A 22,615-nucleotide genomic window follows, 5' to 3' on the forward strand; every position below is an offset into this window, starting at 1 on the left:
ATGCTTCAATGCCTAGGATTGATAAGTAAATTGATAAGTAAACATGTAAAATATAGTCAGTGATTAGAAGGTAGGAGAACTGGTAAGTGGAAGAAAATACAAAAGACCGTTCATAGAGCCATGTAAATTGGCTCTTTGTAATGGGGAAAAATCCCCCAGTGACTGGGCAGGTAACTTACAGCTATTTGAGGCCTTTGTGTGAAAAGTTGGAAGAAGATGGTTAGCCTTGTTCTCCCCTATTAAGAAAATTAAAGACCATGTGTATTTTAAAAACTGATACAAGATTTCTATTTTTAGGCGAATTCCCTGGTGGCCTAGTGGTTAGGATTCCAGGATTTCGCTGCCGTGGCCTGCGTTCAATCCCTGGTTGGGGAACTGAGAGCCCACAAACTGTACAGGTGTGGTAAAAAAAAGAAAAAAAAAGATTTCTATTTTTATTAGCTAGTACTTTATGTGAGATTATTAACTAGTAATTAAAATTGAAAATAATACATGGACATGATTTTTAAAAGTTCAAATAGATAGGGCTTCCCTGGTGGTGCAGTGGTTGAGAGTCTGCCTGCCGATGCAGGGGACACGGGTTCGTGCCCCGGTCTGGGAAGATCCCACATGCCGCGGAGCGGCTGGGCCCGTGAGCCATGGCCGCTGAGCCTGCGCGTCCGGAGCCTGTGCTCCGCAATGGGAGAGGCCACAACAGTGAGAGGCCCACGTACCACAAAAAAAAAAAAAAAAAAAAAAAAAAAGTTCAAATAGATAGAAAAGAATATATGAAAAAGTAAAATCTGTCTCCCACAATATGTTCTCCAGAAATCATATGTTATTCCACTTAAGACTTCCAGCTTTAAATCCTGACTGCATTATTTTCCTCATCCGTAAAGTAGAGATAATTCATCTCTAACTCAGAGCTGTTAACGCGGATTACATGAGATCAAAGTCTACACAGAGATCTTACTGGCAGTGGCCGGCAGGTGATGGGCACTCCTGTTAGACCCACTGACCCAGAGCCACATGTAGGCTCTGGAGTCACTAAGAGTACAGTAATTGACACAGCCTTACAGGGCAGGCACTACACTGAGCGCTTTAGGTGCATTTTCTCATCTATTCCTCATGTAAGGCCTTTGAGGTAAGTTCCATCCCATTTCAGATGGAGGGCAGAAGGCTAGAAAGATTAAGTAACTTGCTCACAGTCACAACCATTTGAATAGGAGCTTTTCTTACTTGAAGTTGGAAGCATCCTAATTTCAGAGGTATTATTGTTAAGAGTGGGCACTTGTGACCTTAAGCAGACTGATGGGATAGCATCCCAAGGGAAGAAACAGATGATGGGTAGAGGGCAAAACGGCATGAGCGGCAGCAGAGAAGGATGTAAATACTTGCCTTTCCCCCCCCCAGGGACTCCCAACTACTAGAAAAGGGTCTGAGGTTCTGCAGGGGGTAGGGATGGGGAAGAGCAGCGAGGTTCAGTAAGACAAACTACTGAAGTTAAGGTCTCGTTTTCTATGTAAGTTCATTTGTACTCACATTTGAGTAACCCTATTTAAACTATTTCAAATTGGGTGTCTGTGTACCCACTGTAAGGCAGATACTGTGAGGTGCTAAGAAATGGAGGGCACAGATGAATGAGAGCAATTTTGTGGAGAAACTAAGACACATGCAGAAATAACTGACCAAATATGAAAATAGCCATAAATGATAAAAACGAAATGCTGGGCTTCCCTGGTGGCGCAGTGGTTGAGAGTCCGCCTGCCGATGCAGGGGACACGGGTTCGTGCCCCGGTCCGGGAAGATCCCACATGCCGCGGAGCGGCTGGGCCCGTGAGCCATGGCCGCTGGGCCTGCGTGTCCGGAGCCTGTGCTCCGCAGTGGGAGAGGCCACAACAGTGAGAGGCCCGCGTACCGCAAAAAAAAAAAACAAAAAAAAAACGAAATGCTATCTGGGCACTTGAAGTGGGCCTTAACAGACAAACATGATCTTGATACGGAAAGTGGGTCAAATGACCACGTCAGTGGCAAAAGCAATGGGAGCAAAAAGACGCCTGCAGGAAAATTCAGACTGGTTCTAGGGAAAGCAAGTTGCTTTTTGTTTGGGGTTGAAGGGAGCATGAAGAGGAACAGCTGGAGAAGACTGGAAGTTTAGACTAAGGACAGATTGTAGAAAGCCTTGAACTTCAGGCTGAGTTTGGGCTTCACTTAATAGTCAAAATGGAGACACCAGTGGTTACACAACATTGTGAATGTACTTAACGCCACTGAAGTGTAAACTTTAGAATTGTTAAAATGATAAATGGAGGACTTCCCTGGTGGTCCAGTGGTTAAGAATCCGCCTTCCTAATGCAGGGGACGTGGGTTCGATCCCATGTCAGGGAACTAAGATCCCACATGCCGTGGGGCAACTAAGTCCGCGCCGCAGCTACTGAGTCTGCGCCACAACTAGAGATCCCGTATGCTGCAACTACTGAGCCCGTGCGCTCTAGAGCCTGTGCGCCACAACTAGAGAGAAGCCTGCACGCCACAACAAAGATCCTGTGTGCCGCAACTAAGACCCAACGCAGCCAAATAAATAAATAAAAAATTTAAAAAATGATAAATGGAATCACCAAAGGTTTTTTTTAAAATGCAGTCATTTTCTTAAAAAAAAAAAAGATGTTTGTTAGTCACACTAAAGGACAGACTCAAACTTGCTTTCCAGAGTTGCAGCCCCAAACTAGATGTTACCATCTAGTTTATTCATACATTGACACTGTATTAAAGTTTTAGACCAAAACCCAGGCATGAATATATCATTAGTGCCAGACTTGCAAAATAATACTTACAAGGGACCTTTAAACTTCAGAGGATAAGTTGGATACAGTGACCTCTTGCTGTCTTCCTCCCTTCCTTTTCCTGAATATAGTCCAAAAGATCCCTCATTGTAGATTTGCATTTTACAATATACCACTAGTAACAAGGCAGATTATTTTAGGTGAACATACATTTTTCTTAATAGGCATTTATTTTAAAGGCATTAGAATAAACATGACTTACAAATTATATTAGTTAGTACATAAACTTGACTGCTCTAACAGAGACCAAAAATGATAAGTGTTTTAAACAGAAGGGAAACTTATTTCTCTCAGACATGGAAGTCCACGTCAGTGGTCCACGGCTGGCAGAGAGAGCACTTCCATAGTCATCAGAGGCTCAGACTTCTTTACCTGGGCTCTGCCACCCTCTACACAAGTCTCCTATCTCATGGTTCAAGATGGCTGCTCCAGCTACAACATCATGTTCTCATTCCAGCCAGCAGGGAAGGGGAAAGAGAAGGGAAAAGTAGGACCCACCCTTTAACAGCACATTCAGAAGTAGCACAAATCATTTATTCTCACATACCATCGGTCCCAACTTAGTCACATATCCACAACCGGCTGCAAAGGACTCTGGGAAATATAATTTTTAGTAGGATAATCAACCATGCGCCAGCTAAATATTCTACATGAAGTTTCATTTTAAAGGAATTTAAGTTTAGAAATTTAGTCAATTGTAAAAAATATATATATATGTATAATACTATAGTTCCCATCCAGTAGGGCAAAAATTTGTGACGGTTTTACATGAATGACTGGAGTTTAGGAAACAGTGGTAGGTGATGTATTTTAATTAGTAACACTAAACATAGTGTTTGTTAGTTTTTCTAACACTAATGAGCAAGCATACATAATGGAAAACATATAGATGTAAAGTGAATATTAAATGTTACTTGTTCTCTACCAATGATTTTCAAACCATGACTGACCCAAGCATCTCTATAGAGATGCTTCAGGGATTCAGCAAATGATTGATTTAAATATAAACATAAATACATATATACACACATAGATAATTATATATGTAAAATTATCTACAAAGCTACTATTAAAAAGACAGCAAGTAGAGTTCTTGGTCAAGATGGCAAACTGAGCACACATTTATATCCACTCCCTTCTAAGGACACCATTAAAATTACAGTGAGGGGGAAAAGGCATAATCCAATAAAGCAAAGAGAATAGGAGGGGGCCATCAGTGGTCAAGAAATTTAATAATTTCTGAAAAGCCTTGAGTGGATAGATGTATACGGACTAAAGAGAAGAGTTGCTTCCTGGAATACTGATGTGAGGGCCAGAGGAGGAGGCCCTGCCCAGCAGAACAGCAGAGGCTCTACCCAAAAGGAGGTGGGAGAGAGAGGGGCACCCACCAGGGCCTTAACTGTAGGTCTTTAACTTGAACAGTCAACCTTCTCATCTCATCCACCTCTAGAGGCACAATGACAGGCAGCCTGGCATTTACACCCATGTGATTACATCTTCCAGCCCCCAGGGTCAAGGGGAAAGAAAAAAAAAGGTAGGTGGAGGCAGGGTGAAGTTTCTTCTCTAAAGAAATTGATTCGACTGCCTGGGGAAAACTATAACAATGAGTACTGTTCTCCACCAGAACAAACCCTAAGTCCAATACCAGCTGTCTGCAAGTTTGCCCTAAAGCAAAGCCAGCAAGTCAAAGCACTGTCTGGACTTTTGGGTTACGTGCGTTGAATTAACCACATGCACTATTTTCATTCTCTTCTGAAATCTCACTAAAACGGCAGTAAAGAAATAAGAAAGCTGTAAATAATAGATAAGGACAAAGAATGAGAAAGGAGGCACCAGTAGATGAGAGATGTCAAACAATTTTTAGAAGGTGGACCACGGGAGGCTAAGTAACTTACTATAAAGAGCAAGCAGAAACTTCAATGCCCACATAAGGGACTGCCTTCTAGATGTAGGTAACTGGTCCCTTAGAAGATCACAAGAATTAGAGGCACCACATTACCACAACAGGTGGGGTTTAGGTGTGGGGCTAAAAACAGGGGACTTTGATGGAAGGCTGTATAAGGAAGAGTTGACTGCACCCAAGTCTCTACCCTACCCACACCAAGAAACTCCCTTTCCCACCCCTTACTCTCATGGGATATTAGAGGTTTATTTTCAGGAGGAATAGAATTAGAAAGTTTCAGTCTTGGGGAGGGTGTTAGTAAGTTGCCAGACTGGAAACGAGGAAACTAAATAAAAGCCTGCCTATGGAACAGAGACCCACGCTCCCCTAACCAGCTTGCTTTTACTCATCTGGCTCTGAGTAAGCAGGCAGCCAAGTTTATAACCCTCAAGGCAGAAGACTTGAGGATTATAATTATTATTTTCAATCCTGACATTTGGGAGTCACTCATTGAGAAATCTAGCTCATGCCCCAAACACGCTCCAGTGGAGCTCTATCAATTAGACAGCTTCCCCCACCCCAGCTTCCAAATAGCTTTAGAGTGGCTCATCACTCAGTATGTCTGTACAGCCAAGGAGATGAAGGAGAGCCTTTAACACAAAAGGCAGAGACCAAAACAAACAAAAGGCAGAGACCAAACAAAAAAAGGAAAGAGAGACAATGCTCAATGCAGAGAATGACACTATCCTCAGAGAGAAAAATGGAAGAACTTGTAGCTTTTAGTAGGAAACAAGAACAGAATGCTATTTAAACGGGGGGAAAAAAATCAGAGAGCTGCTCTTGAAAATTAAAATGTGGTGGCCAAAATTTTAGCAAGAGAATCATCATCAAATTAAAATTTCATGGAAATCCAGTACAAAATAGATTAAATGGTATTTTATTAGCACAAATGTATGTTAAAATGTATGTGTGGCTTCTGAGTAGCTGGGAGTCCCCACAAGGATGAAGGGCATGTACTCAAATCTCTCTCAGTGGCTGCTCCTGCTGTTTTGCTCTACTCATACTCTGAATCTTTCTTTGGGGTGTTATTCCCATTTTTCTGCCTAAGTACACTGGAGCTCATGCTTCTTAATGCAGTAATACAAATAATATCTCTAAAGTGAAGATGTTTTCAGGGAATTCCCTGGCAGTCCAGTGGTTAGGACTCGGCACTTTCACTGCTGGGGCCTGGGTTCTATCCCTGGTCAGGGAACAAAGATCCCCCAAGCTGCATGGTACGGTCAAAAATAATAATAATAATAATAAAGATATCTCACTAAACAGGAATTGGGTTTTCAGGGAATTGGGGTTGGCTGATTCAGTGGCTGGAAAGGGGACTGTGACCCCTGTACTAATTGATTTCTTAAAAACCATGTGCATTTGTCACTTTCACTTTCTTAAAAATACTATTGGTGCTACAGAAAGAAAAAGATCAGACATACTGAAATGGGCACGTATCAGATTTTAACACATTGGAGACCACTGATGCATTAACTTGTGCTGCGCGATCAAGAAATTTTGTATAGGCCACCTGCCATGTCTGTGCATTTAAATACACTTCTTTTAATGCATCATTGTTTAGGAAGGTCAAAACTCTGCCTTGGCCTTTTAAAATTCAAGCCTGTCCATTCTTGTATATTTATGCAAGGGACTACACCTTTACAGCACCCACTCTCTACACTCAAATGTCCAGCAAGATCCAGGCATTTGGTCACATATTCTAATGAGTGAATGAATAACAAATTCAGAAGATACTATTTTTGATTCCACTTTGAAACAAACATTTCCTGCTAATTATCTTTCAGGTTTTTGGATTAAATTTAACTGGAGAGTATGCTGAGATTGCAAGATGTTTTAAATTTTTAAAATAATTTATCATTATTTAGCTGTATCAGTCAGGATTTTTCTCAATACTATATAACCAAAATAAAACAAAGAAGTAGACTGTTGAGGTCTGACAAAGACTGCAAACGTCATCCATGACTCCCAATTCCACATATGTATCAAAACAGCTTCATCTTATCATTCACTATTTTTATGTGTAGTTGTTACAAATCTAAAACCTTAACATACATTTGTGCTAATAAAATGCCATTTAAATTATTTTACGTTGGGATACCAAACATTTCATTTGACAAAATGACTCTTCTGCTAAAATGTTTCATTACCAACTGCCTACACTGTGCAAAATTAGGAAACATTAGATTATGTTACAAAATCAGAGTCTGAAAAGTAATCCATTTTTCCGGTGAAATAATAGATTTTGAAGGAGGGTAGTTGCCAGAGATGTTAAAATGGAAAGTTGATGGGGTTTATTTTACACAGCAAAATTTGTTAGGATCTATAAGGAAAGTGATTCAAAGTATATATGGCTCCCTGAGTTAAATTAAAATGTAACTAATTTTCAAAGTTATGCATTTTATAAAAAAAATTAGTTCACATATTTAAAACTTCAAAACAGAATCGGCTATCTAAATTACATATTTTACAATATTGCCATCTAAGTACTTCCTTTGTGAGATGTAGTAGAAAAACAGGATTCAGAGTCAAAAGATGAATTTGAGTTCTAGTACTTAGGAAAGAAATGCCTCATTCAGGTCATTACTATGATAGAACACAGCCACCTCACCAGAGTGGTGTGAGGAATGAAAGGAACAAATGGATAGTGCATGTGATGTAGCAAACTATTATAAAATGAGAGTTAATATTTTATTTTTAGGTTATATTTCCCCATCTTGGACAACATCATGGTCTTGATTTAATAGAGGTCCTAAATAAGCAATCAGCATAAAACTCTTCTGTAGGTCTAAAGTAGTCATATCAATGTGAAGAGTCAACACTGAAACTCTTAAGCCTTTCTACATTATTCCAACGATGTTACGCTATTATGCAAAGGACATATGCTACTTATAAGTAAACAGATGCAATCCCAATCTATTTTGACTGTTTCATCACAGTATGTCATTTTTCAGAAATGAAACGTGACAATGATGTATAGAGGCTTAAAAGATTTTCTAGAAGTTTTTAATGTATTGTTTAAACTACACTATTAACAGTAAACTCTTACAAAGATGTTTCATGATTACATCATAACAAGCAATTGTTTACTGGGACAAAGAAGATATGCTAAAAGACAAATTAATTATTATAATTAAATATGCACAGCTTACTGATATTTTTCGTAAAACAAAAAGACTGGGATATATCCACTGAAGTCTAGGCATTCTGCCATCACTTCTGTTACCAACTGGAGTCAAAGTTTTAAAATTCCTGTGATCTTGAATGTCTTGTTAAGTGTTAGAGGGCTTTTGTTTTTCTTTTAGCCACTAGATTTTTCAGGAAAAATTCACCTATTTAGGAAAAATAAAAATACATTAATAGCAATTTAAAGTAAATTTCAGAATAATTATACTTCAGTGTTTCCCTTTAAAGAAGACTTTTGTATTTATTGGTGTTTTTCTCTTCTCAAATCTCAATGGCAATAATTTTCTAACTTCACATATCCCCCATATCTTTGGTCCTTTCCTCAACCATAATGCTTAGTCATTATTCTTTTTCTTTTAAAAGAGCTTTTTTTCCCATAAATTTATTTATTATTCGTTTTTGGCTGCATTGGGCCTTTGTTGCTGTGCGCAGGCTTTCTCTAGTTGTGGCGACCGGGGGCTACTCTTTGTTGTGGTGCGCAGGCTTCTCACTGCGGTGGCTTCTCTTGTTGCGAAGCACGGGCTCTAGGTACGTGGGCTTCAGTAGTCGCAGCATGCGGGCTCAGTAGTTGTGGCGCATGGGCTTAGTTGCTCCGCGGCATGTGGGATCTTCCCAGACCAGGGCTCAAACCTGCATCCCCTGTATTGGCAGATGGATTCTTTTTTTTTTAATTATTTATTTAGTTTATTTATTTTTGGTTGTGTTGGGTCTTTGTGGCTGCGCGCAGGCTTTCTCTAGTTGCAGCGAGTGGGGGATACTCTTCGTTGCGGTGCGCTGGCTTCTCATTGCAGTGGCTTCTCTTATTGCGGAGCACGGGCTCTAGGCACCCGGGCTTCAGTAATTGTGGCTCGCGGGCTCCGGAGCGCAGGCTCAGTAGTTGTGATGCATGGGCTTAGTTGCTCTGCAGCATGTGGGATCTTCCTGGACCAGGGCTTGAAACCGTGTCCCCTGCATTGGGAGGAGGATTCTTAACCACTGCGCCACCAGGGAAGTCCCTAGTCATTATTCTTAAAAAACTTTTTCTATCACTACAATTTTTACCATTACTCTTTCTAGTAAAGAAATATTATAAAGGGTGACCCTACTGTATCTGTGGGCTGCTTCTGTGCATTTATTCCACTTCATGTGCACAATCTATTCCTCATTACCGACAAAGTATTGCTGTTGGCACAATTCATTTCAGAGATTAATTCTGCTACATTATTAGCCTGGATCTGATGTTTATAAAACAGACCTTGCTGCAGTTGAGCAGATTCATTTGATGGCATCTCTTTAGCTTATTCCCCTCTAGGGAAGCAAGAGCTCTCATCTATAATGGGCTTGCTTTCTCTCCATCCCCTAAGATGTGCCTGTGTACTAAGTTAGCTGCTTAGAGGGGGCACTTTCACTTTTCAGGTCATTAGGTTCCACTTAGTCTATCACTGTTATAGCACGGCTCAAAGCTTATTGGCAGAGTTCTGCACTGCAGGCCCGACTTTATGAGGAGTCTGATGAACTTCTCTGTCATCTTAATACATGAGTAGAATTGTGATGATTGTATCTGTACACAATCACCAAGAATCCTAAGGCTCATAACCTTGCCAAGTAATGGAGAGAATAATCCGTGCTGCCCCATGCCTCATCTAGATCTGGTAAGAGTAGAACCATATTATCAGATCCTAATCCATCATCTGAATCTAAGACTTTGACCTTTTACTGGTAATTTTAAAGGAATTAAAAAGTTTATAGTTCACTTCCTCATAATTGTTAGAAATTTTCCTTACCAAAAACAAAAACAAACAAAACAAAACAAAAAGCAAACAAAAAAACCCAAACCAACAAAATAAAAAGTCCTTTCAAATGACATTATTCTACTTTGACCACCCTGGAAGCTGATGTTGGTCCTATCCTTTATATATATTTTTAGCTTGCCAGTAGTGCTCCTTAAAGAATAAATCACTTATCATTATTGGTTTCCAAAATTCCCACATCCTGTCAGTCAGTGCTGAATCAAATTCTTGGATTTTATAACTAAGATAAGCTGTTGTTAGTTCATTAAAATGTCTTCAGTTTCTTTACAGGAACACAATGAATATTACTAACATCTGAACATTAATTTTTACAAATAGAATTTATGCCTACTTTTAACATATCTAGGATTTAGACTCCACTATGTAACAGTCATTTAAAAGATCATTAATAGTATAACATGGTTTGGACATACCCAAAATATAACTAGCTGTTGATTCTTGTAATGGCCATTACCACATGACTTTATCTCTTGAAAAAGGCTTTCAGGACTTCCCTGGTGGTGCGGCGGTTAAGAATCCGCCTGCCAGTGCAGGGTACACGGGTTTGATCCCTGGTCCGGGAAGATCCCACATGCTGCGGAGCAACTAAGCCCATGCTCCACAGCTACTGAGCCTGTGCTCTAGGGCCCATGAGCCACAACTGCTGAGCCTGTGCTCTAGAGCCTGTGAGCCACAACTGCTGAGCCTGCGTGCCACAACTATTGAAGCCTGTGTGCCTAGAGCCTGTGCTCCGCTACAAGAGAAGCCACCGTAATGAGAAGGCCGTGTACCACAATGAAGAGTAGCCCCCGCTCGCTGCAACTAGAGAAAGCCCATGTGCAGGGATGAAGACCCAACGCGGCCAAAAATGAATAAATAAATTAAAAAAAGAAAAAAAGAAACTGGCTTTTATTTTTATAAGTCAGCTCAAGCTACTGATCAAAATAAGAGCTGAAATTACAGAGGTTAAAAAATTGCATTGTAGGACTTCCCTGGTGGCGCAGTGGTTAAAAATCCATCTGCCAATGCAGGGGACAGGGTTCAATCCCTGGTCGGGGAAGATCCCACATGCCGCGGAGCAACTAAGCCCGTGCGCCACAACTACTGAAGCCTGTGCACCTAGAGCCCGTGCTCCACAACAAGAGAAGCCACAGCAGTAAGAAGCCCATGCACCGCAAGGAAGAGTAGCCTCCACTCACCCCAACTAGAGAAAGCCCATGTGCAGCAACGAAGACCCAATGCAGCCAAAAATAAATAAATTAATTAATAAGTTAAAATAAATAATTGCACTGTAGATAGTAAAATTACACTAAACATTTCCATAGGGTAAATAACCTTATGGATTTTTTCCCCTGTTGCTTCTGGGAGGAAAAACACAAAGATATTAATGCAAGCAGCAATGTTGTCAAATAGATACTTACACTTATGGAGCAAAGTTCCTAAAGATATTTCAGAAAAAAAAATTTTTTTTTCTTCCCCACAAAAGACAACCACAGCTATTATCATTTTAATGTGGAAAATTACGGACTAAATAGAACCATGCTCTGCAGTCTAACTTACCTGCTTTATATGAAGAACGCACCAGAGGGCCACTTGCAGTATAATGAAATCCAAGTTCATTTCCTACTTTTTCCCAGTATTTGAACTTTTCAGGAGTAATGTATTCTTCAACCTAGATTTAAAGAATTAATTCTAGATTATAGAATTTTCCTAAATCATTTCTGTTCTATACAAAAATCTACTTGTTGGCTACTCGGTCAGAACGTAATTATAGTAAAATTAGAGAGGAGGGGAAACATATCAAGTTGGAATTATATTAGCTATTCCAAAAGGGAAAAAAAATGAGATTATTTGTAGAGATTATGTATCTGTATCATTCCTTTATTGACCAACAAGTACAATCAAAAATTAATCACACCTATTTCTATAAGATTCCTGACAGAAAAAAAAAAAGATTCCTAAGGACAAGACTGTGTTACTCATCTTGTATCTTCTGCTCGGCACTGTGTCTGGCACATGGTCACTACTCAAGAAATGTTTTTTAAATGAATGAATAAATGTCCAATATAGAAATAGGGAGACCTACTTTTCTTTCTTACTTCACCTCTGGCTCTCATATAATTCTAAAACAAATCACAAGATCACCAAGTGTGAATGAACACAACTTCCCAACTTAAAAATTTTTTTCCTGTAGGTCACTTAAGTTATACAATTTTGGGGGTAGCAAATAAGTGCCAGTGTAGCTGCTTTATGCAGATTATAAAATGGAAACTGGAACCTAGAAATATACATAGAACACTACACTAAAAAGCCAGTAGCTTCTTAATTTTACCTAAAGAAAATAAAGATTTAATTCAAATTACCATTAAACATTTGGCAATTTATGGTAGCTGTACCTTAAGGTGGCGCTTTGTTGGCTGCATATATTGTCCTAAAGTCAAACAGTCCACATCTGCTTCACGAAGTACTACAGGAAAAAAAGCACACATTACATTAGCAGATGTTTTTACAATGCTAACTGCATGCATTGTTGTAAAGAGCAGCTTTTAATTATTATTTGAACTTATTACTCTTTGAACCAATAAATAACTGTAAGTTAGCCAAGGATCTTCAGGTAAAATAAAAGCTTTTATATTTTAAAATTTAAGAAGCACAAGAATCACAAAGCAAATGGATTTAATGGACTAAGGTTCAGCGAAGTCCAAAGCACACCATGTTATGTAACAATTCTATAAGTAAGCACTTCCTCAAAGGCCTGAATTCATCCTAGTCATCTTTGGATTGTCAGTGCTTGACAGAGCTCCTGGTACCTGGCTGGACTCAAAGACTGTCTAATGAGTGAATAAGAAAAGTGGACAAAATCATGTTTTTAGCTGATGAAAGGGTAAGAGATAAAATGGGATGCAAATTTCATATCCTGAGCATCCTGTACATCATTCCATAAAGTTTTAAGAAAACATACTTCCTTTCCTTTCTATGCTGCTGTTTACAACATATACTATATGTTTGTTCTCACTGGCACTTTCACTGAGACAATGGAGAAAACATAACAGGTCCTTCAAAGTGGGATTCCTGCTATTACTCAAATTAAATGGAAAAGAGTTTTCATTTTCAATTTCTTTACCTTTCATCATTGCATATACTTGCTCGTCACTCTCACCTAAACCCAACATTATAGATGTTTTAGAAATAACATCAGGTTGAACTTCCTTGGCATGTTTCAGTACGCGTAGAGACTGGTCAAAATTGGCCCGGGGATCACGAACCTTCCTTGAAAACAGCAAAGCTGTTGTCAGCAAGAACCACAAGCTCAACTAAGTACATAATTATGCAAGCAACCTGAAAGACCAGAAAAGTACATTCTGGACATCATGCTACATCATATGGTTCAATGGTAGCATTTTTGCATAAATGTCTAAGTGCTCCTTTAGGAAAGAAAATCAAGCTTCACTAGGCCCCCAACTATGTTGACTTTTCAGGCCTTTCAAGCATGAGGCAGAGAAAATGAGAATGGAAGTAATGAATGAAGTAATTCATTTTATGAATTACTCATTGAGAAACCAGGATTCCGAAGCTGAGAATAAGTGATTAGAAGAGTAGTCAAGAGAGAAGGGGAAAAAAGTGGAAGAAAATCTCGATACTGAACAAAGAAAAAACTATTTAACATGAACCATTTCAGAGGAATCAAACTTTTATGTTCATTTCTAAAGACTAAGCTGCCCTCTGCTGGTAAGTATATAGCTTGACATCTCTTAGGTAAAAAAATACATCCAAATACATTCTGGAAATTTCACTGCAAAGGATAATGTTATTTATTTATTATTTTAAAAAATTAATTAATTAATTAAATTTTTGGCTGTGTTGGGTCTTCGTTGCTGTGCGTGGGCTTTTTCTAGTTGTGGGGAGTGGGGGCTACTCTTTGTTGCAGTGCATGGGCTTCTCATTGCAGTGGCTTCTCTTGTTGCGGAGCATGGGCTCTAGAGCACAGGTTCAGTAGTTGTGGCGCACGGGCTTAGTTGCTCCGCAGCCATGTTGTATCTTCTGGGACCAGGGCTTGAACACGTGTCCCCTGCATTGGTAAGTGGATTCTTAACCACTGTACCACCAGGAAGTCCCGGATAATGTTTTTTAAATGAAAACAGAGAAACTGGCACCCACTGGTGGTGGTATCATGAGATATGACAGGGTTGGAACAGGCTGTGTGCTAGACTTCAACAGGGGCTAAACCACCATGGCTTAAATGGATAAGGCCCAAAGGACACAAAGTTGGTGATGTTAAATCAGCCTTCATTTGAATTCTAATGTACCTTTATTTTGTGTAATTGATTTGTTGTTATGGTTGTTGTTTTTAATCAGTGACCAGTTCACAGGGAACAGAGGAAACAAATTAATGAATTTAAAAATAATCACTGCGACTTCTCTGGTGGTCCAGTGGGTAGGACTCCATACTCCCCATGCAGGGGGCCCAAGTTTGATCCCCGGTCGGGGAACTAGATCCCACATGCATGCCGCAATGAAGACCCCTCATGCAGCAACTAAGACCAGGCACAGCCAAGATAAATAAATAAATATTAAAACACACACACACACACACACACACACACACTTGATAATAAGGGAATTACTTTTTGGAAGTTATTTCTCCACTGAATTCAAGTCATGCTCCCTAATATATTTATAATTTAGTGGAAATCCTGGTTATTGTTTATCCTACTTCTTTCTTTAACACAGAATAATGTGTAGAACCTAATAAAATCACTATCAAATGCTTTACTAAAATAATGAAAATGAATTATTAATCTTGCCCAAATTTTTTCATTTTTCTGAAATATGAATGTACTTATTGATGCAGAATAACAATCTGTAATTATTCCTAACTACTAAAATTATTAGGAAAAGTAAGACAGCATAGTATCTACTTTTTAAAAGAGATTTGAAATACATCTGAGTGTACTAGGTTTTTCTTCAGCATCATTTACTGCATATATTATTGCCAAATGGATGGTTAAAAGTCTTTTTTTATAACTACAATCAAAGCAATTGCTCTTCAGTAAGTTTTTTTTTGAAAACTGTTCTTTGAAAAAAACAGCTCATTGGCACCTGCAATGATACTTTACAAAAACAAAAAGAAAGAAAAAAAAGATGCTGATTATGTGTGTGTGTACCAAGACATATATACACATATATAAATATATAAGTATATATATTACACTTAGATGTTAGTAATTGATACTACTAGGTGGAAATATTATGGGTGATGTTTACACTCTTTTTGTTGGCTACATTTTTAAATTTTTCTGCAGTAGACATATGTTGTTTTTGTTTAAAAAGAGTTCACTTTATAAAAGCAAATTACAAAGTTCTCCCCTGAAACAAGTGAGAAAATATAGCAGATTCTGACCCTCCAAACTTCCCAACATTACTCTGTATATGAAATCACCTCTGTAATTCTGGAACTGTTTCTACATTATGTGCATACACATCTAATCCTGACAGAGCAACTTTTTCTATTGCTTTAAGATCTCCTCGGAAATCAGGGGTGAGACATTCCACAAGGATTTTTGGATTCCTAGGGTGAAAAAGAGATAAGTATCAAACTGAGGAAAAGAACTGACATAACTGTTGCTCAAAATAGAAGTCACCAGTACTCATTCAGTATCAGTTTCAACATGGTAAGCTTTAGAACCTTGCCAAGAATAGCAAGAACACACAAATGTTTATATATGAACTGTTAAATGAAAAACAAACAAAAAAACCCCCCAAAAAAACAAACAAATCTATAACATCAAATAATATGCACACTGTGGTTTAAACACATCTGCATGTAAATAATGATCAGAATAAATTTTGGGATTATATAGAATTTTAATTAAGTAGGTATTTAAAAATTGTTTAAAGGAATTAAAATACAAATATAAAACATTAAATATAAAATAACCTTTGTATTTTTTTTAGAAAATAAATTGGGATATCTCTTATGTGAATGCAAATATTAATTCCTTTAATTTTGCATTCTTTTAAAATTCATGAATTCTCCTCCCGTCCTCTAGACAAATATTTCACAAGTGCTCTGACCTTTAAAAACTATCTTCTGAGTTGCTGAGTCATGAGCTTTGCTTAAATGAAATACAAGCTAAACATTAATCCTCCTATTTATATTCTGGCTATATTTATGCATTCAAGCATTAAAATATGAACTAGGTCATAAAGCTGTTCCCTTTGACAAGTAGTAGAAATGACTGGGAAACTAAAACTTTTTCACAAACCCAACTGCAAAGTTTTTTTGGAGCTGTTTCATGCGAGAACAGATGTAGAAAGGACCACATACACACTCTCCCATGGATACAAGAGATGTTCAAAGAACACATCTTATAACTCACTGTTTTTTTAACTGCAAGTTGAGACTCATTAGTAGTTTGTGAGATCAATTTTGGGGGTGGCAAACAAAACTTTTTTTAAATGAACTATAAAAAAATAAAATAGAAAATATTGGGGGAATCACTGAAAAAACATTTACTGAGGGTGCTAGACTAGTACTGAGCTGTAGAAGATAAGCATAGGGCTTCCCTGGTGGCGCAGTGGTTAAGAATCCGCCTGCCAATGCAGGGGACATGGGTTCGAGCCCTGGTCCAGGAAGATTCCACATGCCGTGGAGCAGCTAAGCCCGTGCACCACAACTACTGAGCCTGCGCTCTAGAGCCCGTGAGCCACAACTACTGAGCCTGTGTGCCACAACTACTGAAGCCCGCGCACCTAGAGCCCGTGCTCCGCAACAAGAGGAGCCACCGCAATGAGAAGCCCACGCACCGCAATGAAGAGTAGCCCCCGCTCGCCACGACTAGAGAAAGCCCGTGCAGCAATGAAGACCCAATGCAGCCAAAAATAAATAAAATAAATAAATAAATTAAAAAGAAACAAACTCCTTTTTAAATGCTTTTTAAATACATAGAATTTACATGTTAATAAAATGTGAGTTATGGGTAAAATTCCCAGGGCATATCAATAGTGATAAAATTTATATCAAGATTACATATTTTAACAGTGTGGGAGTTTATCTCATCCTAACTTCTTCTAGATGATGGTTTATTTAAATCAGTGCCAGGAAGACTAGTTTTATACTTCTCATAAAATTACTCAAAGTTTAAACTGATACTCAAATATGAAGGAGGGGTTCTATGGACTAAAGGTCCATGAATAAGTTTGTGTCCCTACATCCCTAAAATTTCTGCGAACGTGTATCTGTTTGAATATGACTTTTCCGGAGAAAAGACCACATAATTTCCAGCAGATTATGAGACAGGTTTATAATCCCCACAAAAGGTTAATAACCACTGCTTTAAGGTAAAGACCTAAAATAAACTGAATTTACATGGATCAACAAAAGTCCTTAAATTACACAAGCAAATGCAAACACAAGTAAGTACCTTTCCTTTAAGCAAGACACAGTCTTTGCAAAGTGCTCAGCTCCTCCATCAGGCATATCTAAAAACAAGAGTCCACTGCTTAAGATGATGTCATAACTTAATAAGAGCCAATTTCTGGAAGAGGTAATGATGATGCACTAACCATCTCGATCCACAGACGTCAGGACTACATAATCCAGACCCCACTCGGCAATTGCCTTTGCAGTATTGTAGGGCTCATTGACATCCAGTGGAGGTGGATTTCTTGCAGTCTTAACGGAACAAAATCTACAACCTCTTGTACATGTGTCACCCATCAACTAGAATAGAGATGTTACAATTTAAATCAAATAAACAGATGACTTAGAGAATGTAATGTTAAGGGAATAAAACTGCAATGAATGTATAAACTTCGATTCTGTTTTTAAGAAATTTAAAACATTCAAAGCTAAACAATACAGTTAAGGAATACAAACATATATGGTAAAACTAAAGAAAAGGAAAGGCAAGGGATAAAACCAGAGTTCCATCATGGAGTATTCAGAATCACTCCTTCCTTCAAGAGTTGACATTGCATAACTTAGATAAGCTCTCTGGTTGGCTCTGTATTATTCCAGAAGGAGCTCTATCTCATAAGAATCCCCAGCTCCTCGTCTAAATAGTCTCTTGCTGATATAACTCAACAGTTTATCAGACATTCCCCAGACAAGTATGAACTTTCAGTTGCACATAATTTATATTTAACCCAATACTTCAATCTCCAAAATCCTCTGTATAAATAATATGGTAGATTGCATTGTTAATCCCATTTCTTACTCTATCATATTAAGATTATACATCTCAGCCACTGCCATGTAACTTGCAGGGCCTGCCTACTTGGGGAGGAAGTTATGTCTCTACTCCCACTCATGCTTGGCTTGGCCACGTGGCTTATTTTGGCCAATAGAATGACAGCAGCCATGACGAAGCAGAAGCCTCAAATGTGCATGAATGGTTGGCTTGCCCTCTTGTGCTCCTTCCATCCTCCATGATAAGAATATGCCTTGGAAAGCCACCGGTCCATGAATAAAGCTCTCTAGAGCAGACCTGAACCCAGCCTAACTTCCTGGAGTCCAACTTAGCCCAGTCAAGAACAGATGAACACGGGCCAACTGAAAGTCCCATGAGGGAGAAAAATAAATGCTTATTATTTAAGGGGCAAAATGAATAACAAGTTAAGCCAACATGAAGAACATTTCCAAAAATTAATAGAAGAGATTTCTCAAGGCAGCACATGATTAACCATCAGGTAGATGGAAGAATCAATAATAGACTTATTCAGAGAAGGGTGAGATCATAACAGGCTGGATTATTCTGTTGGGTTTTTTCCCACATTTCTCATAAACTCATATGTAACAAGAAATCTGATCAGAGATTCATAAAGTACATTTGTAGGAGAAAGACACAAAACGTTTCCTTTCAGTCTCTAGACTTTAGAATTTGAGGCTGGGCTTACCATGATTGTGGCAGTGGCAGTGGCATGTTCTCCACCCCCCCAACACTCTCCAATATTGGGACATCGAGCTTCCTCACACACCTGTGGGTAAAAGGGAACTGAATACAGTCAGGTTGAAAATACTTACCAGTTGAGCAAATTAGTCATCAGGCATGTTTACACTATCCATTCTTCACAGCCTATTTATGAAGAAATTCACTATTCAAAAATGCTGTTAAAACTGTCAAAGTATATAGATATTAGGATTCCATTTTTAAATTAAAAACTATATGAAGGGGGCTTCCCTGGTGGAGCAGTTGTTGAGAGTCTGCCTGCCGATGCAGGGGACACGGGTTCGTGCCCCGGTCCGGGAAGATCCCACATGCCACGGAGCGGCTGGGCCCGTGAGCCATGGCCACTGAGCCTGCACGTCCGGAGCCTGTGCTCCGCAACGGGAGAGGCCACAACAGTGAGAGGCCCGTGTACCGCAAAACAAAAACAAAAACAAAAAACAACTATATGAAGGAACTTCCCTGGTGGCGCAGTGGTTAAGAATCTGCCTGCCAATGCAGGGGACACGGGTTCGAGCCCTGGTCCTGGAAGATCCCACATGCCGCGGAGCAACTGAGCCCGTGCGCAACAACTACTGAGCCCGGGCGCCTAGAGCCCCGAACCCCGCCACTGCAATGAGAAGCCCGCGCACCACAACGAAGAGGAGCCCCTGCTCGCCACAAGTAGAGAAAGCCCACACGTAGAAGCGGAGACCCAACGCAGCCATAAATAAATAAATAAATAAGTAAGTAAATTTAAAAAAACCAAAAAAAAAAAAAACCTATATGAATGTATATATTTTACATGTGCAAATACAAAGGTCTGCAAGGGTATATGTTGAACAGTTAAAGTGGTGTAACAGTTAAACATTTGAGATTGCATATAGGATGCTTCACATTTAATATACCCTTTCCAACAAGCATGTACTTAATTTGTAATATAAAACACACAAAAACCCTCATTCCCGAAATTGCAGAAAAAAATATTTTTGTTTGCACTATTAAATGAAAGTTTAAAAAATACAATTACTTTTTGTTTCTTTTGCAGGGAAAATAATCTTTAAATGTATTTCCATTACTGAGAGTAATGTATCACTAAACATCTTTATTTACTTTCCTTGCTATTTTTGATATGTATTTTATTAATTTTTAAGTTATATATATATGGAAAAATTACGGCTTCTGGTAAAGAGGGATATTTAACCCTCTGATAACTTACTGTGTGAAGATTTAAATTCCGCAATGTATTTTTCAGTTTATTGTAATTTTTCCCCATGGGAATCTCTGTCTTTAGCCATGGAGGTAGTCTTAACCTGAGGAAAGCCAAATATAACTATACATTAACAAGTATGTTCCCAAATAATCACACAGCTTTGAAGTTACTCTGCTCTATTACAATTCCTAGTTAGGAATTTTCCCCCCATAATCCTGGATTAACTCTTTTAAATTCTGCCATAGGAGTAATAACAGAGAATGAAATTTAGATTTGCTCAAACCACTTTAGAAAACATCTATAACTGTGTCTAGCAGGGCACTGTGCTCATGTCTACTCTTGCAAAGGCACAGAGTAACACCATCCCACTAAAAAAATGAAGAAGCTTTTGAACATCTCATTCCCTAAAAAATAATACTGACAAAAAGTTCTATATTTGTTCAGATTAAGGAGAGACCCCACAAGTGAACTTTCTACTCTACATTCTAGATTTTGATAGTTATTAAGTGGAAAAAAATCTAAAATTTGGAGTGAAGACTACATTTCCTCAGGTTCCCTTTGACTTCCACCCACTTGTGATCTAGAAGTTGCTAGGTAAACTATCTCCCAATACAATTTGCTCTCTGCACTAAATTCCCTTACAATTCTTTTAAACTAAGGCATGCTATCCATAGATCATATGTACATTGACTAGGCGAAGCAACAAGTTAGATCACCGACACCCAGTAACAATGAAAAACTTTAAAGTGTAATAGACTAGTAACAAGGTGATAATCTTTGCTCTCTGAAGAAATTTATTTCTGGATGGAAAATGGGAGATGGTGGTGTAGGATGGCTAAGTCCTAGGAAGGTTGCAGAAAAACTGTCAGAGGGCAGAGAGAAAAGAAATAGATTCCAACAATCTCACCTATTCACCTATTCTATGTTTGTTATCACTTCTTTCTAATGATTTTTAGCTAAATTTAACAAGCTGATTAAAAATATATCCTAGGACTTGGTTATATCTGAAAATGATGCACTATGAAGAAATGGGACATTAAAATTACCTCAAATTTTCAATTACCTTTCTCCTTTCTGACGTTTTAAGTCTCCTTTATATTCATCCCAGGTGCTCTTGTCTGCTAGATCACCAGATACAAAATCTTGAAGGTCTGGTCCATTCTGTAAAAATTTCTTTTTTTTATCTGGCAAGGAACTTACTTCTCTGACTGGACTGCATAAATATCTTCCAAATACCTAAACAAAGGGTTCATTATGACATTTATTTAGTGGGGTTTGGAATAACTTAGTTTTAACCTATTTTAATACCTAAAAGGAAGGGTAAAGCCCAGAGAACTGAGTCAGAAATTATGTCAAACTATTTACAAGCTCTGTGTAGGAGCTGAGAATCTAAGATTAAGGAGGACCCAAGGGGAACAAACTAAACCTAAAGGAGAATGGGAGCTGACCATTTCCTGCTGGATTTAGAATAGATTTGGAAACCATTGGAACTGGCTAACATGCCACACTTTTCATGTAACCCATTTAGGTACTAAAAGTCTGTTTTTCAGGTTTAAATTGCAGTAAGTGAGAAGACGCTACAGCTTTGAATTTTCTATTCCTGACTTGAGTCAAGGACGTTTAAATGAAATTTGAAGTAAATCTCTCTGCTTTGCACTTTGGAGAAGCATACGTGTTAAAACGTAGAGGTAAGTGCTCAACTAGTTTCACAGAACTTGAAGAAGGGAAACCAAACCTAATGCTTTAATTTTCTAGGTTACATTCTGTGTTTAAAGAAGGAAGTCACTCAATATGTATTTGACCATAAGAAGCTATTGGCTTCTAGATCTGAACACACACGGACAAGACAGCCAAAACACTATAAAATTCAAGAGTCAGTACTTATAAAGCAAAAGAACCTTCAAGAATTAAAAATATATATATACAGTGCCTATTAATGCTGCACGATTGCTATTGTACTTGCCCAGGTCTCCCGCTCGAGTCTAGAGCATAGATTTGGGTTCTAATTGCCCAAACTGGTGTCTAGTACACAAGAGCTCAACACAAAGTAGTAATCTGGAGTGCTCACCGCAGTGCTCCTATAACGCTCCAATAAATACAAAGTACAAATCACTGATACGCAGAAAAAAAGCTCTCAGTGCCAGCCAGAGAGACCTACAAACAAACCAGTACCAGAGACTTAACCTCGTGGGGGTGTCGGAAGAATTAAATGAGATACCACAAGAAAAATGTTTAGAACAGTACCTGGCTCGAATTAAACACTCAGTAAGTGCTGGCATTATTGGGCGCTCTTAAGGGATGGGAGCCCCCTCCACCCCACGCCCGCACCCTGCTCGCCCCGCAGCTCACCCGGGGGCCCACGGTGCGGACCACGCCCCTGCAGCGTAGAGACATCCCTCTCTTTTTTTTCTAGCAGGGCCGAGCGACCACTAATTCCCGGGAAAAGAAAGATGGAAAAACCGTCATTCGATTTACGACCGACTACCCGAGCCACACCTGACCCTGCGGAACCTGCGCTGCTCCGCGATTGGCTGCTTTAGCCTAGTAGCGTCGCGCGCTTATGACGCCATACGCAGTACTCTTACGGCCTATAAGAGCGTGATGACGAAAGACGCTCTCTCTTTGCCGCATCTACTGCGAGGTGAGTTTGGTTACTGTAATCGGTGGGCCTTGGGAATCTGAAGCCATCGGCTCAGGGAAAGCGAGCGGCGCGAGTCTGGCCCTCGGAAATCTTATTTTGGTTGTCTCCCCACGCGGCG

At 39.0% G+C, this 22,615-nt stretch overlaps 1 protein-coding gene across 5 annotated transcripts; it reads right to left on the reverse strand.

The window, feature by feature from the left end:
• Nucleotides 1–7,745: 7,745 nt before the first annotated feature.
• Nucleotides 7,746–22,357, reverse strand: LIAS (lipoic acid synthetase). Of its 5 annotated transcripts, none has more exons than XM_081237617.1 (11): nucleotides 22,206–22,357; nucleotides 20,920–21,092; nucleotides 19,863–19,956; nucleotides 18,615–18,695; nucleotides 17,283–17,439; nucleotides 17,141–17,198; nucleotides 15,157–15,285; nucleotides 12,841–12,986; nucleotides 12,113–12,183; nucleotides 11,277–11,388; nucleotides 7,746–8,093 (listed from the first exon to the last, which is right to left on the reverse strand). In XM_081237617.1, the coding sequence occupies exons 1-11, from the start codon at nucleotides 22,248–22,250 to the stop codon at nucleotides 8,041–8,043; spliced, it is 1,119 nt and encodes a 372-aa protein (XP_081093743.1). In that variant the 5' UTR covers nucleotides 22,251–22,357; the 3' UTR covers nucleotides 7,746–8,040. The 5 variants fall into 5 exon arrangements, with proteins under 5 accessions (XP_081093743.1, XP_081093745.1, XP_081093746.1 ...); XM_081237616.1 differs by lacking the exon at nucleotides 7,746–8,093 and adding an exon at nucleotides 8,169–8,586; XM_081237619.1 differs by lacking the exon at nucleotides 15,157–15,285.
• Nucleotides 22,358–22,615: the final 258 nt, after the last annotated feature.

Source organism: Mesoplodon bidens (genome assembly GCF_964165515.1).
Source record: "Mesoplodon bidens genome assembly, chromosome: 1".
NCBI lineage: Eukaryota > Metazoa > Chordata > Mammalia > Artiodactyla > Ziphiidae > Mesoplodon > Mesoplodon bidens.